Consider the following 13,802-nt stretch of genomic DNA (forward strand, 5'->3'; position numbering starts at 1 on the left):
AAATGCCAACTCACAGAGCGCGCTGGATTCTGGGAACGAGGTGTCAGACCGAGAACTACACTGACCAGTATGCACTGCAAACACACACGCCTTTACTTCCTTCTGCTTTTTAGGACTCGGGTTTGACGTAGCGCCCCTCTAAGCATGTTAGCCTAGGCGGAGGGCTGAGCCACACCTTTTCACCTATTGGCCAGCTCGCAACTTGGTGGGCGTGGCCTAGCGCTACTCTACTAGGCAAAGGGGTGGCTTCCTTGCCAGTCAGAGCTAAGACGGTCGGGGAGGCGGGACCAGGGCTAAGCGCTGGCGCCCTCGAGTGGGTGTGGTCACGCTGCCCAGCAGTGGGCGGTGATTGGCCCTGGGCGGTGCAATCGCAGCTTGTGCGTCACGACGCCGCCAGCTGATCGCAGACTGTAGCCGGTGTGTGCTGGGCGCTGGGAAGAGACAGCGCCGCCGGCCGTGGGGATCGGACGCACTGATTTGCTCCCCTACCCTCAGCACCCCCCCCACCCAGCACCAGGTGGGTGTGAGATGGGGTCCCGGCCGCACAGGAGGGAACCATGCTAACGGGGTAATGGGGGAAAGTAGGGTCCTGACGGCCACACCCTGCCCTTCCGGGGGAGGGGAGAGGGGGCGGCGGAGGCTCGGGCGCTCCGGGGGAGAGGGGCCTGGACTGGCTGGAGTAGTGTGTCAGGAGGTTTAAAGAAGGAGTCCGGGACAGTAGTCGTGCGGAGGGTTTTGCGGAGTAGCTGGGAGAAAGACGAGGGGCCGGAGCGCTGGGGGCGGCTAACCTCGGCGCCCTCTGGTCGAGGATACGGGAGCCGGCCTCCCAGCTTGGGGAGGATTTGGACTGGGCGGGTAGCGGGGAGGTGCTTTGCCTCTACCGGCACTCATTGGGTCAGGGCCAGTTGAGCGCCCTGGCAGGGAAGGGGTCTCTGGGCGGGCCGGCCCCTCCTCTCGTTCCCTCCAGGGGATGTTATGTAAGGGGGGAGGGGAGAGGAGTAGGGGGCGGCGGTGCGGGGGGGGCCTTATGCAACCCAAAGGTTAGGGTTTCACCGCGGGTTGGTGGGGGGAGAAGGCAGGAGGAGAGCCTGGAAACTCTAACCCCCCCCTCCCCAGCCTAACTGGCCGTCTTGGGCCGAGAGAAGGTCACCTCTGCACCTCCCCCCAGCCTGTCTGGTTGTGGGGCCCCTAGCCCAGGCCTGGCCCTGACCGCCTGGGAAGCCGGCTGGCTGGGTGGGGCGCCTGGGTTAGTCATCACTGGGCTCCCTCTCTCCCCACCTCTCGGCCAACTCTTGGCCCCTCCCCGTGGCCTCTGGCTAGGCTATTGCCCCCACCTCCCTTCGGCTGTAGTTCCAGCCTCCAACTCATTTGGCCTGTCATCCTGGCTGTTAGACTGGGCTAGGAGCTGTCAGGGGGCCAAAGGGCTGATGGAGCAGCTGGTCAGAGGGTCAGTGCCCTGGGCCCACCCCGCCCTGCAGCCAAGGGCACCTGCTTGGCACAGACTCTCAGCAGCAACTGAGTCCTATGGGCTGAACAGAGCCTGCTCAGACAGAGAGGAGTGGGAAGGAGTTGGACTGGTCACCTGGGAGAAGGAAGATACCACAAAGTTCATGCCTCCCAAGAGGGTTTTGTAATTTGAAAACCTCCCACCCTAATCTTTCTTACCCTCGGAGTATAGAAATCTCAAGGCAGGACCGCCTTGGCTCCTTAAACTGGCATGGGCCATGCCCTCGGACTAAGTGTCAGCACAGACCCACCCTCCCGAGCTCACAGCCCTCAAAGCCTGCCACACCCCCAGCCCCCTCCCTGGGCCATGCTGCAGGGCCCGGCTTTTCCTGCTGATTCATGCGTTGGAACTGTGGGGGCGGGGCTTGGAACTTGGAACAAAGTTCAGTCATGGAGGGGACGGCAGACAGCCTGGAATTCATACCAGATGTACCCGGAACGTGCAAGCGGAATGCCTGGCATTTAAGAGTCCTGGGGAAGCTGCCCAACCACCCTGCCCTACCTCCCTCCCCTCCAGCCTCTGGTCCCCTGTCCTTTCCTCACAGTCCCAGGAGCCTCTGCTGACCTTCTTCCAAACTCTAGACCTCCTCCCTTCCTCACTCTTCCCCAGATGTAAGCCCCCCAAAACTCTTCTTCCAGCTGAACTCCCTGGGACCAAGTCAGTTGGGCTGATCCCTGAACTCGCATTTCTGGATCTGAGGTACAACTTCTCACCTAATACCTGGGTGACTGGTGAGGTGTGTCCAGGCTCCCAAGTCCTGCCCTCTCAGTGCTGAGGAGGCTGGGGGCCCCTGTGGGTAGCTGGGGCAAGAGGGGGTGGTGGTGAGAGCAGATATGGGTTTCTACAGCCTTCAGTTCTGGAAAGAGGAGCAAGGAAATAGGTTTAGAGCTGCCTCTTGTCTCTCACTGAGGAGCTCAGGTCAGAGCCAAGAACCCTTTATTAGAAGGTTGACCATCTTCTGGGGCTGCACTTTGATGGCCAGGGCAACAGTGTCCCTGTGACATGGCCCTGCTCAGATCTTCCCCATTTTTCCTTCCTTTCCCTTTAGGCACCTGTACCTCCCACATCCTCACCTGGCTGAGCCGCAGTAGTTCTTCAGTGGCAAGCTTTATGTCCTGACCCAGCTAAAGCTGCCAGTTGAAGAACTGTTGCCCTCTGCCCCTGGCTTCGAGGAGGAGGAGGAAGAAGAGAAGGAGCTGCCTTCCCCTCATCTGGAAGGTGACAGAACTGGGTCTGGGAAGGTCTGAACAGCGAGCGTGATGATACCTTTGGGAAAGGGAACCCTATTCAGCTGGAGAACCTTCACCCAGATTGAGCCAGCAGGAGAGAAAATTTCAGATTAGAGACCTTGGCTGAATTGGGGAATAGATGGCTCTGACTACACCCAAGGTTAGTTGGTCTCTGTGTGACAATGGGAAGAAGTGGAGCAAAGAAAACCCTGCCCACCCCTTTACCTAGATGTCTTTCCTGACCCTCCTTCCTTCCTCGTCCCTCCTCCTTTCCTACTGGCCTTTCCAAGTTCAAAAGTAAGTTTCCTCTTCAGGGAAAAGGTCATACTGAGACTCCCATCTAAGTAGTCATCCCCCTGCTCTTAATTTTTCCCCGTATTTCCTTAGTCTGGCCCAGACTCTAGATTCAGGGATACTTACCTCTATGTGAGACCCTTAGACCGCCTGTCTCATCTTCCCCCTTCTCATCTGTGAGGTGGGGAATCACACAGTTGAGCATGCGTGAGGGAATCAGAAGCCCACTTGTGTGGACTCAGAGCCTGGGCTCTCCTCCACAGTGGGTGGGAACAAAACAGCTTTTCACATAAGCTGTTGCCCTTCCCCCATCCCTGACCAGAACCCCAGGAGCTGGGGGTGGAGGTTGGAGGGAGGGACTAGGGTTAGACCAATGCAAGGGGCTGCTGGGAAATCAGTCTCTGCATTGACTTCCCACCAATCAAAGGTGGCCCAGGCTTCCCCTGCCTCCCAAAGCAGGGCTGCAGCCCCTGATGGGTTCCAGCTGCCACTGCTCTCTTCCCCCACTCACTTTTCCAGGATAGTGTGTGAGATTTAGCTCAGGCCTGTGCACGCTGGAAATTCTCCCCTCCAGCAACCAGGAGAGATAGGTTATGGCATGTAATCCCTTTAGGGGCATCAGGCAGAGTAAACTTGCCGCCCCCAGCTCCTGATCTAATGTCACTCTAAGGCTCAGGCTCTGGTGTGGTTCAGCCTTGGCCCAGTCTCCCTGTCTGAAGGTGACCAAGTTCAGGGGTTACAGGAAGCTGTTTGTTCCGTGTGGGGGCAGAAGTTGTGCAGGGAGCTGGGTCCTATTCTCCATTTATGAGAAACAGATTTAGGGCAGAGTAGATCACTGAACCCACCCTTCTGCAGCCTAAGCTGGATGTGTGTGGGACTGCGGTAGAGGGGGGTGGGTAGACTGAGTCCACTCATAGGTTGCCACAAGGGTCGCTCTGTCCCTAGACATTGCTTCCATCCTTTCTTCCCCTCCTCGCTTCACTGGTCACAGTGTCTCCCTCCAGCCTTGGGTATGTGGCTCTGCCATCCTCACCCATCATGGAGCAGAAATGAGGAAGAGCAGCCTGGGAACACAGAGGCAGGCAGAAGACTAGTGAAGGACCAGGCCTGGAGAGCACAGGGCCCTGTCTGGACATCTGCTGAGGGGGGCCCATAGAGGCCAGGAGAGCCCCAGGAGGAGGGAGAACGGCCAGCCTCCATCGAGGACAAGCTTCCAGCCATCTACTTCATTCTCCGTTGCTCTCCAGTCGTTCTGCCTCCCTCAGAGATGTGGGACCATGTTAAAGCGTCCTTGGCTTCATCCTGCTGCTTCCACCTCTCCCCACCATGTAATTTAGCTGTGAAAGGACATATGCAGAAAATTCTTAAAAGAAATTCAAATGGATTTGAATGTGTGGGAAAAAATGTGTGCTTCATTAGTAATTAAAGAGAGGCAAATATAGCTGAAAGCATTTTTCCCGTAGCAAACTATAACAGAAAAAAATAAGACCCAGTTATTGGCAAAGGAGTACTAAAATAACACTCTGTACATTGCATATGGGCGTACAAATTGGTACAGCCTTACTGATGTCAGTTTGGTAATATGTATCAAACATCCTAAAAGTTTCCATGGCCTTTGACCTAGTAATTCTACATTTGGGAATTTATCCTAAGGAAATAAGTAAAGATTAGTTTAAATGATGTTCATCCCAGCATTGCAGTAGAGAAAAATGAGAAGCAACTATCTGGTTGGGAATTGATTTCTTTTCTGCTATAATTGAAATTTGCAAGAGGGGGTTGCTTAAGTAAATTATTGTATATCCATCCGGATGGTGGGGTGGAGTGCTGTGCAGCCATTAAAAGTCACATAGAAGAACATTTGACTGGAAAGAAAAATGCTCCTTGAACATTAAAAAGGTTATAAAAATGGTGTATATTATGTGATCTCAATTTTGTTTTTATACATAAAACAGTCTGAAAAAGACTGACGACATACTCCAAATTGTTAATAATAGTAGTTACCTTTGAATGATGGAATAAAATAGTTGTAATTTTTCTGTTTGGTTTTCTGTAGTTGCCAAATTTTCTACATTAATTGTGTATGACTTCCATATAATAAAATTTAAAAGAATCAGTGTAGGGCTTCCCTGGTGGCGCAGTGGTTGAGAGTCCGCCTGCCGATGCGGGGGACATGGGTTCGTGCCCCGGTCCGGGAATATCCCACATGCCACGGAGCGGCTGGGCCCGTGAGCCATGGCCACTGAGCCTGCGCGTCTGGAGCCTGTGCTCCGCAATGGGAGAGACCACAACAGTGAGAGGCCTGCGTACCGCAAAAATAAATAAATAAATAAAGAATCAGTGTAATTTTTAAAACTTTTGGAGAGGTGGGTGTGGAAGAAATGAAGGGATGCCCCCAGCCCCATTCGTTTAATGGGGTTTTGGTGGAGGAGGAGGGTTGTGAGAACGTTTGGGGGAGCACCTATTCGTTTATGAATTTTATTCTTTGGGAGTGGCTGGAATCCACCCTCTCCTGTACAGGGAACAGCTCTCTGAATTGGTGACAGCCATCTAAAGAGGTGTGGAGTGGAGTAAGACAGAAGGAAAACAAGTAAAAACCTGTCAGTCTTCAGGAGAGGGAAATCTCCCCGCCCCCAAGGCCGAAAGGTTCTAGAATCCTAACAGTCCTGTCTCTAAAAGTAAGATGGGTCTTTGTTTTTCTCTTTGATTCTGCCCCAATCTTGAGGTGACCCTGTGTGAGCTCTCCTTGCCTCCTCAGATTGGAAGAGATACTCACTTTCCCCCTAACAGGTACCAAGCCCTGGGGGAGGGGTGCTTTTCAAGGCTATAGGGCTGAGTGGTTCCTTTTTGCCTCCCCTTCCTAGTAATAAGGCTCCTCTGGAAGGCCCCCAAAAGAGCTTAGGGGAGGAGCCCCGGTGGGTCGCTTCTGCAAAATGGGAGCTGTTGTTCCCTATGAGAGGTACTATGTAAGGGCGCAGGACACCTGGAGTTACGGGGTTGCTGGGATATGTTAAAGGTCTGGAAACCTCGTTAAGTGGTGGCTCTAAGGAAGTGAGCTGCCCCCTTCCCCACAACCGAGACCGGGGTGGGGCGCGGGGCAGACTGGTGGCGAGGCGTAAGCACGTGGGAGTGGGTTTGCTCTGGCCTCTAACTTCAGGGCTGCGTGGGTGGGGTGGGTCGGAAGAGCAGCAGGTGAAAGGTTAGAGAGGGGAAAGGAGGGGAAAGTTAATGGGGCTGGGCCTCTGGGAGTGTCAGGTGAGATTAGTCACCCATTTCTGGATTTGCGAGGACTTCGGGACACATGGGGCTTGGGAAGACCCCTATCGACATCCCGGAAAGCCTCCCTGAGCTCCGTTTCAGGGTTTGGTCCCGGGAAGCCCCCTACCAGACATCCCCCGCTGGGGCGGGACACGATCGGTTGCTGTGGCTCCAGGGGCGGTGGCCCACGGCTGCTCCAATCACCACCCAGCCGGGGGTTGGGGGCGTGGACGAGCCCTGGAAAAGTTAAGGCGGAATCCGTAGGCGGGGCGGGCGGGGGAGTCCAGGGGTGCAGCCTTGCCGGGAAGCTGGTTCGCAGTCCCCGCAGGGGGCGTTGGATGTGTCGGGACTGAGAGCTCAGGAGCCCAAGGGACGGATCCGGACCTAGCCAGCCCGCCAGGCCATGGCGCCCTCTGGGCTCCTCGTGACCGGCGCCTCCTTCGCCGCCTTCCGGGGGCTGCACTGGGGGCTGCAGCTTCTGCCCACGCCGGGATCTGCTGCCCAGGACCGTTGGAAGTGGCGGAACATCTGTGTCTCCCTGGTTCACAGCCTGCTTACGGGGGTCGGAGCGCTACTCGGGTGCGGGGCTTAGAGGTTTGGGAGGCACCGTGGTGAGGGTGAGAGAGAGGGGTGGAAGGCTGAGATTAGAAGACCCGGCGGCACCTTTAGAATCAATGTGAGGCCTCGAGAGTCTGAGACTGGGGTGGGGATGTAGATGCGTGGGCGGTGTGGATACGTCCACGTTAGGAGAATAAGATCTGGGTCTGCACAGACGCTGACCATGGCTCCCCCATCTCCTCCAGGCTGTCGCTGTACCCTCAGATGGCCGCCGACCCGATTCATGGCCACCCGCCCTGGGCCCTGGTGCTGGTGGCTATATCTGTGGGTGAGTCTGCAGGGAAGGCTGAACCGGTTTGGGGTGGGGGACAACCTTCCAACGGTGGGGTCTCCTTCCCTGGCCCGACCCGCGATGGGGTTAAATGTTTCTGGCGGCTTTACTGAGAGAAACTCAAGAGCTGGGAAAAGGAGGGAGTGGAGATTCCTCTCCAGACTGTACGGTGGCTTGGGGGAAGCCTAACACCACCCTCCCCTCCTTGCCCCCAGGTTATTTCCTAGCCGATGGAGCTGACATGCTGTGGAACCAGACGTTGGGCCAGGCCTGGGAACTTCTTTGTCACCATTTGGTGGTGAGACTTGGGGAGAGGCAAGACAGGAAAGGAGGGATGCCTAGCCTGGGGTCCCCAATCTCTCACCAACTTTCTGTCCTATGACTTCCCAGAGAGTCTGAGCCCTGCTGGTGCTTGATGCTCCCAACCTTAGGCTGAATTGGGGGGGGGGAGGGGATTGACTGCTGGCCACTGCTGGGAGTCTGAGCACTGTCTACGGAGATTGTATTCCCACAGGTGTGGGAAACGTTGACTATGGAGCTTTTCTGAGAAGAGGGAGCCCCAGTATAGGGCATGGGGATAGGGTGTGAAAGCACAGGAATGCAGATGAAGGGGGTGGGGTTCCGTGCAGATGCTACAGCTCCAGGGGAGACAGCCTAGGCGCCAAACCTGCTTCAATTCTATGGAAGGGTTGTTTCAAGCCCATTCAGGCCCCTACCATAAGGGTAAGCATAAGGTTGGGTTTCGGGGAGGGGTGCCACAAAATGCTTGGGAGCCTCTCTCAAGGACTGGGATATTGGAACATGATGGGTGGTAGGTCATGGAAGGTCCTCTGACCTCTGACCTTGGCTCCCCAGGTAGTGAGCTGCCTCAGCACCGCCATTCTCTCTGACCACTATGTGGGCTTCTCTGTGGTGTCTCTACTCCTGGAGCTGAACTCCACCTGCCTGCACCTACGAAAGCTGCTACTGCTTTCTCGCCAGGCCCCATCCCTGGCCTTCAGTGTGACTAGCTGGGCCACCCTGGCTACCCTGGCCCTCTTCCGCCTGGTTCCGCTGGGATGGATGAGTCTGTGGCTGATCCGGCAACACCACCAGGTACCTATTGCTCTGGTCATCCTTGGTGGAACTGGACTGGTCACTGTGGGTGCTACGAGCATCACACTGGGTGTCCGCATTTTGGTCAGTGATGTCCTGCGGTCTCGGCCCCGCCCACCCATCCCCGAGCACAAGGAAACCAAGGGCACCAGGACTTGTTGCGATGGTGAGCCTGTCACCAGGGATGATTCTACTCTCAGCCTGAAAGACTGAAGAGAAGCCTCAGGCTCCTCCTTTGCCAGTCCTGGGGGAGGTAGAACCAGGACAAGGAGATGGTGGTCTTCAATGCACTGTCCCCCAGGGGTAAGGCCTGGATTGGGTTTTCAGTATCTCAGTTCCTCTTCCAGCTAACTCCTGCATTCCTAGGATCTGAGAAGAAATGCTAATATTCATGGATGGGTGGGAACCTGAGCTATTGTTCACTGAATCCCATCATCAGTTGACCGCCCTTTCCGGCAAACTAACTCCAGAGGTATAGCCTGTGTTACCAATAAAGGGTGGCAGGATGCATGAAGCTGGATGAAAGTGCCAATGGGAACAGAGACCCTTCGCTTTAGCACAGGAACGGATGAGGAAAGATGAAGTACTACTAGGATCAGAGAGAGATCTAGTACCAAAGGGGTGGGGTTGGAGAGAAGAGAGACCTCACCTATGACCAAATTATGGCAGAGGGAGGAGGGCACAACAGGTGAACAGGTGCTATGCGTAGCCAGTAGGGTTGGACATAATGGTTGCCAAGAGACAGAAGAAATTGGACCACAACAATTGCTGGTGATATTTCTGGTTCTCAAAGTCACACTATTCTGTTTGTACTTCACCCTAGTCCTACTGTGTGCAGCATGCTCCTTTTGCTTTTTTTTAGTGTCTTCTGACCTTTTCAAAGAAAATGCAGATTCTTAGAGGAATGAGCACGGGGCTAGGTCTGTCTTCTCAGGACTGTACTGGAGTCCAGAGCCATAGCAGGAACTCAACCACCGGTTCTGGGTGCCCAGTGTAGGGTCTTCCCAGGGCCAGGCTTTCATGGAAGAACGAGGGCAGAGGCAGAAGCAGATGAGGTACGGCTTCTGCTCGGCTGCAGAGGAATTAAGGAATATCTGACTCTCTTCTGGGATTCATTTGCAAGCTCCCCTTTCTCCCCTGCTACTTCTACTGCATTTTTTTCTGTTGCACAAGACCCCTCCCTTCTTCAGGCAGAACATCCAGGTTATGGGAAGTGTAAGCAGATTAAGTTGCTATTCTACTAAACAATGGACAGAAATAGATAACCCTTAATTATCCACAGAAAAGATACATGAGCAAAAGCCAGAGACAGGAAGATGAACGCATAAAGTGGAGCTTGAGAGAGACGAAGGGAATGAAAGAAACAGACATATACTGATTGAAGGACAGACAGAAAAAGATTTGCTACAGAGACGAAGAGAGACGGAGGGCAAGACAGAATCCTTGGCAGAAATAGAGAAAGTCTGTTATAGATGCAGAGAATAACGAAAATCATAGAATTGGTTAAATGGTCATAAACAAAGAGGACAAGCAAAATGGAAATTAAGACTGACAGGAAGGGATCCCAAAGGTGGAAGGTACAGATAGTCTAGACAGTGAAACAGGGAGAGTGAGTGACAAGGAGGAACCACCAGACTCCCAGGAGACAGAGGTAATAGTGGCTGGTAGATTAGCAGAGGGAGACGAGAGAGAGGTGGAAATAGAGATGAGGGGGATGAGTCAGGGGAGCTGAGAAGCAGAAGAACAGAAGGTGGAGGAGGCAGTCAATGGAAAGATTCATTGACAGAAAAAGCAGGCAATATGTTGAGTTGGAGACGGGCAGAAAGACAAAGGACAAACAGCTACAGTGCACTACCCAGAGACAGGGGTTGACAGGAACTGAGAGGCAGAGACTGGTAGGACGATGAGAAGTAAGAATCGGGGATGTGAAACGACAGAAGAATAAGCAAAGGAACTGAAGAGAAGCACAGAAAACGGGGGTGGGGGAGGGCAGAATGGTGAAATTAACATCCAGAGGAAGGAACAGGAAAAGGAGGGAGCACAGAGATGGAGAGAGGAAAAACCATCGTAGAGACGGGATAAAAGAGAGAGGGACTGTGAGATATCCCCATCAGAGAGTCATTAAAACCAAAGCACAAAGGGGGAAAATGATGAACAGAGACTGAGGAGAAACTGCGACAGTTGGAAGTAAACGCAGGCAGAAAACGAGCAGAGGGTTTGAATGTAATCAGACTAAAACCAGAGATGCAAAGGTGTGGAAGTTGAGGTAGAGAAACAAAGCAGAATTCTGTCAGAGTTTGTCCTTAACAGAAGTAGTATCTTCAAACCTCAATTTGCTATTTTAACCAAATGCCTTGATTAATGAAAACATTGTTTTCAGCTTTCAAAGAAAAAGAAATGTGACAAACCCATGGGAGGACTCTCTTCCCTATGTGTTCATGTCAATATTGATTCATTCCCAGCCCTACACCTCTTCTTTTGCCACTGCCATGAATTCATGGTCCAAGTGAGTTCCCTTCTTGGGAAAACTTGGTAGTATCTATGAAGGGTGCCCAAGAACTTGACCATTAGGGAAATATGGCTATTTCTATGGGTTAACTAGTAAAACCCATACAGGAAGGGATTAGCTACCTGTGCAGGTAGGACATAAGTGGACACTTGAAGAATTTGGGATCACACACAAATTTCCATCATGGAGACCCAGTGAAACTTCAGGAAGGCAGGACTAGGATCGTGATTATAATTTAGTGGACATCTCATCAACTGGACCAGTTATAGATGGTGGACCAGATAGAGATGAGATGATGGGAATCAAAGAGCAATAGTCAACTGGGAGCCTGGAAAAGAGAAGCTCAAAATTGCAGAGGTTGGCAGATGCTGTATTTGGTACAATGAGTTGGGTCACCATGGTGGTGCTGTCAGACCTCACCATGGCCCGGTGAAGTGGTCCTCAAGACTGATCCCATCCATGCCTACTGAGCTACTGGCTAATGAATTCTGTCTTCTGGCACAGGGGAGGGGCTTTCCTGGATGGGAAACGTTGATATTTTATGGTCTCAGAACACTATCCTGATCAAAAATTAATAAATTGCTATACAAATAATAGCATCAGTCTTTTGTGAGTATGGTTGAGCCACTTTTCTTGGCTCCAGTGGCATCCTAGTTTATAATGCATGCTGGATCATGGAAGATCCAGCATTTGCTGTGAGAAGATCTCTTGGCACTAACTCTTTGACCTACAGAGCCCTGAAGTGGGAACTTCCCTCGTGGCACAGTGGTTAAGAATCTGCCTGCCAATGCAGGAGACAGGGGTTCGAGCCCCGGTCCGGGAAGATCACACATGCTGCAGAGCAACTAAGCCTGTGCGCCACAACTACTGAGCCTGCACTGTAGAGCCCATGAGCCACAACTACTGAGCCCACACGCCACAGCTACTGAAGCCCGTGCGCCTAGAGCCCGAGCTCTGGAACAAAGAGAAGCCACCGCAGTGAGAAGCCCGCACACCACAACAAAGAGTGGCCCCCGCTCGCCGCAACTAGAGAGAAAGGCTGCACGCAGCAACGAAGACCCAATGCAGCAATAAATAAATAAATGTATTTTAAAAAAAGCTCTAAAGTGTTCTAAGATCCTCTACTATGAAAAAACAAATCAAATGTATTCAGTAGAATGGATTTAGAGCAAGAGAATGGATTCAGACAGTTTAGAGTGATTCTCAAATGCCAAGAGTTGAACCCAAAAGAGGCTTTTAGCTAAATTTATCTTGAGTTAACAAGAAAATTAGGGAATTCCCTGGCGGTCCAGTGGTTAGGACTCTGCACTTTCAATGCCGAGGGCGAGGGCTGGATCCCTGGTCAGGGAACTAAGATTCTCGCAAGCCATGCGGTGTGGCCAGAAAAAAAAAGAAAGTTTTTTCTTTTCTAAACAGAAATCTCCATAACTGAATTGTCAAAGCATTGTTGAATATCAAATCTGTGTTTGTTCGGCTGAAGACTAAGAGCCCTCACTCTACAGGAGATTACACTAGGGAAGTTATTCTTTAAAGAACTGCTCCTTTATCGAAGTAAAGTATTTGTTTAGAATCTTTAACTTAAAGCCATAGCATCCTAGGCTGAACATGTGTTGTGCTCCTACCTCATGAGGTACCTTTGGATACCTTCTCTCATTGAATCCCACACAATAGAGACGCATCCTGTTTTTCAGATGAGGAAACCAAGGTAATTTCCTCAGGATTACCTAGCTAGTTAGTGACAGGGCCTGGACTTAAGCCCATATGTATGTTTATTTTCTATGATATCACCTGTGTCCAACATCTGCTATTTTTACCTGCCTAGCTCCTCTATCACTCCCCCTTCAAAGGGCATGTGACTCAGGCGTAGCCAATCAGAACACCATATCCTCTTTCCCTGAGATGAGCTCATGACTTAAACAAAGGTATGAGGTTCAGCACCTTGCTGTCAGCTACAACTTTTGGCTGAGATGCACTGTGTACTAACATTGCTAAGCCAGTAGGTTGATGTAAGACAGCTTCCCTGAGCATGAAGCCAAGACAGAGAAAAAGAATTCAAATATGGAGAGAGATTTCTAGCATCATTTAAATATCTGGATCAAACTCTGCCTGAAGCAAGAACTTCCCCTGGACCATTCAGTTACACAATTCAAACAACTCCCAGATTTGGACTTCCCTGGTGGCGCAGTGGTTAAGAATCCGCCTGCCAATGCAGAGGACACAGGTTCGAGCCCTGGTCCGGGAAGATCCCACATTCCGCGGAGCAACTAAGCCCGTGTGCCACAACTGAGCTCTAGCCTGTGCTCTGGAGCTAAAGAGCCACAACTACTGAAGCCCGTGTGCCTAGAGCCCGTGCTCCACAACAAGAGAAGCCACCGCAATGAGAAGCCCACGCACCGCAACGAAGAGTAGCTCCCACTCGCCGCAACTAGAGAAAAGCCCGCACGCAGCAACAAAGACAACGCAGCCAAAAATAAATAAATAACTCCCAGATTTGCTTGAGTATGAGTTAATTTTTTTTGCTTGTAACAGTGAGTCTTTATTAATACATCACCTTCAAGATTATCTTACCATTTCATTTTTTTAAATCTTTGTTTTTGGTGGGGGTTGTGCTGCTTGGCTTGTGGTATCTTAGTTCCCTGACCAGGAATCGAACCCAGGCACCAGCAGTGAAAGCGCCGAGTCCTAACCACTGGACCACCACGGAATTCCCTTACAGAAAATTAAAGCCTAGAAAAGTTAAGTGACTTATCCAAGTACACCCAGCTAGTTTGTGGCACAGCCAGAAGTAGAATCCAGGGATCCTTATACACTATTTTGCCCCTTTCTTTATAGGAAGGCTGAGGAATGGAGAAACTTCAAGGTAGAAAGTTGACAACTGAAGATCAATCAAATCAGATATATTGCGTCGGAGGTGGTATTTATAAGTCAGGATGCTTCTTCGGTTGGGAAGCCAGACTTCTATTCACCAAGTATCGTATCGATTTCTGCACTTTTCAGGAACGCGGTAACTGTGCAGGGCAGAGG

General features: G+C 51.8%; 1 protein-coding gene across 2 annotated transcripts; it reads left to right on the plus strand.

Moving 5' to 3' along the window:
* Positions 1-1,000: 1,000 nt before the first annotated feature.
* On the plus strand, positions 1,001-13,253 carry TLCD2 (TLC domain containing 2). 2 transcript variants are annotated; one of them, XM_089900648.1, is made up of 5 exons: positions 1,001-6,864; positions 7,089-7,171; positions 7,390-7,472; positions 8,030-8,269; positions 11,512-13,253. In XM_089900648.1, the coding sequence occupies exons 1-5, from the start codon at positions 6,689-6,691 to the stop codon at positions 11,647-11,649; spliced, it is 720 nt and encodes a 239-aa protein (XP_089756774.1). In that variant the 5' UTR covers positions 1,001-6,688; the 3' UTR covers positions 11,650-13,253. The 2 variants fall into 2 exon arrangements, with proteins under 2 accessions (XP_089756774.1, XP_022451559.1); XM_022595851.3 differs by having other exon boundaries at positions 8,030-11,603.
* The last annotated feature ends 549 nt before the right edge of the window (positions 13,254-13,802 follow it).

This window comes from Delphinapterus leucas, chromosome 19 (genome assembly GCF_059928025.1).
Source record: "Delphinapterus leucas isolate spDelLeu-1000000601 "Yukka" chromosome 19, BTC_Dleu_Yukka2, whole genome shotgun sequence".
In the NCBI taxonomy this organism is placed as follows: Eukaryota; Metazoa; Chordata; class Mammalia; order Artiodactyla; family Monodontidae; genus Delphinapterus; species Delphinapterus leucas.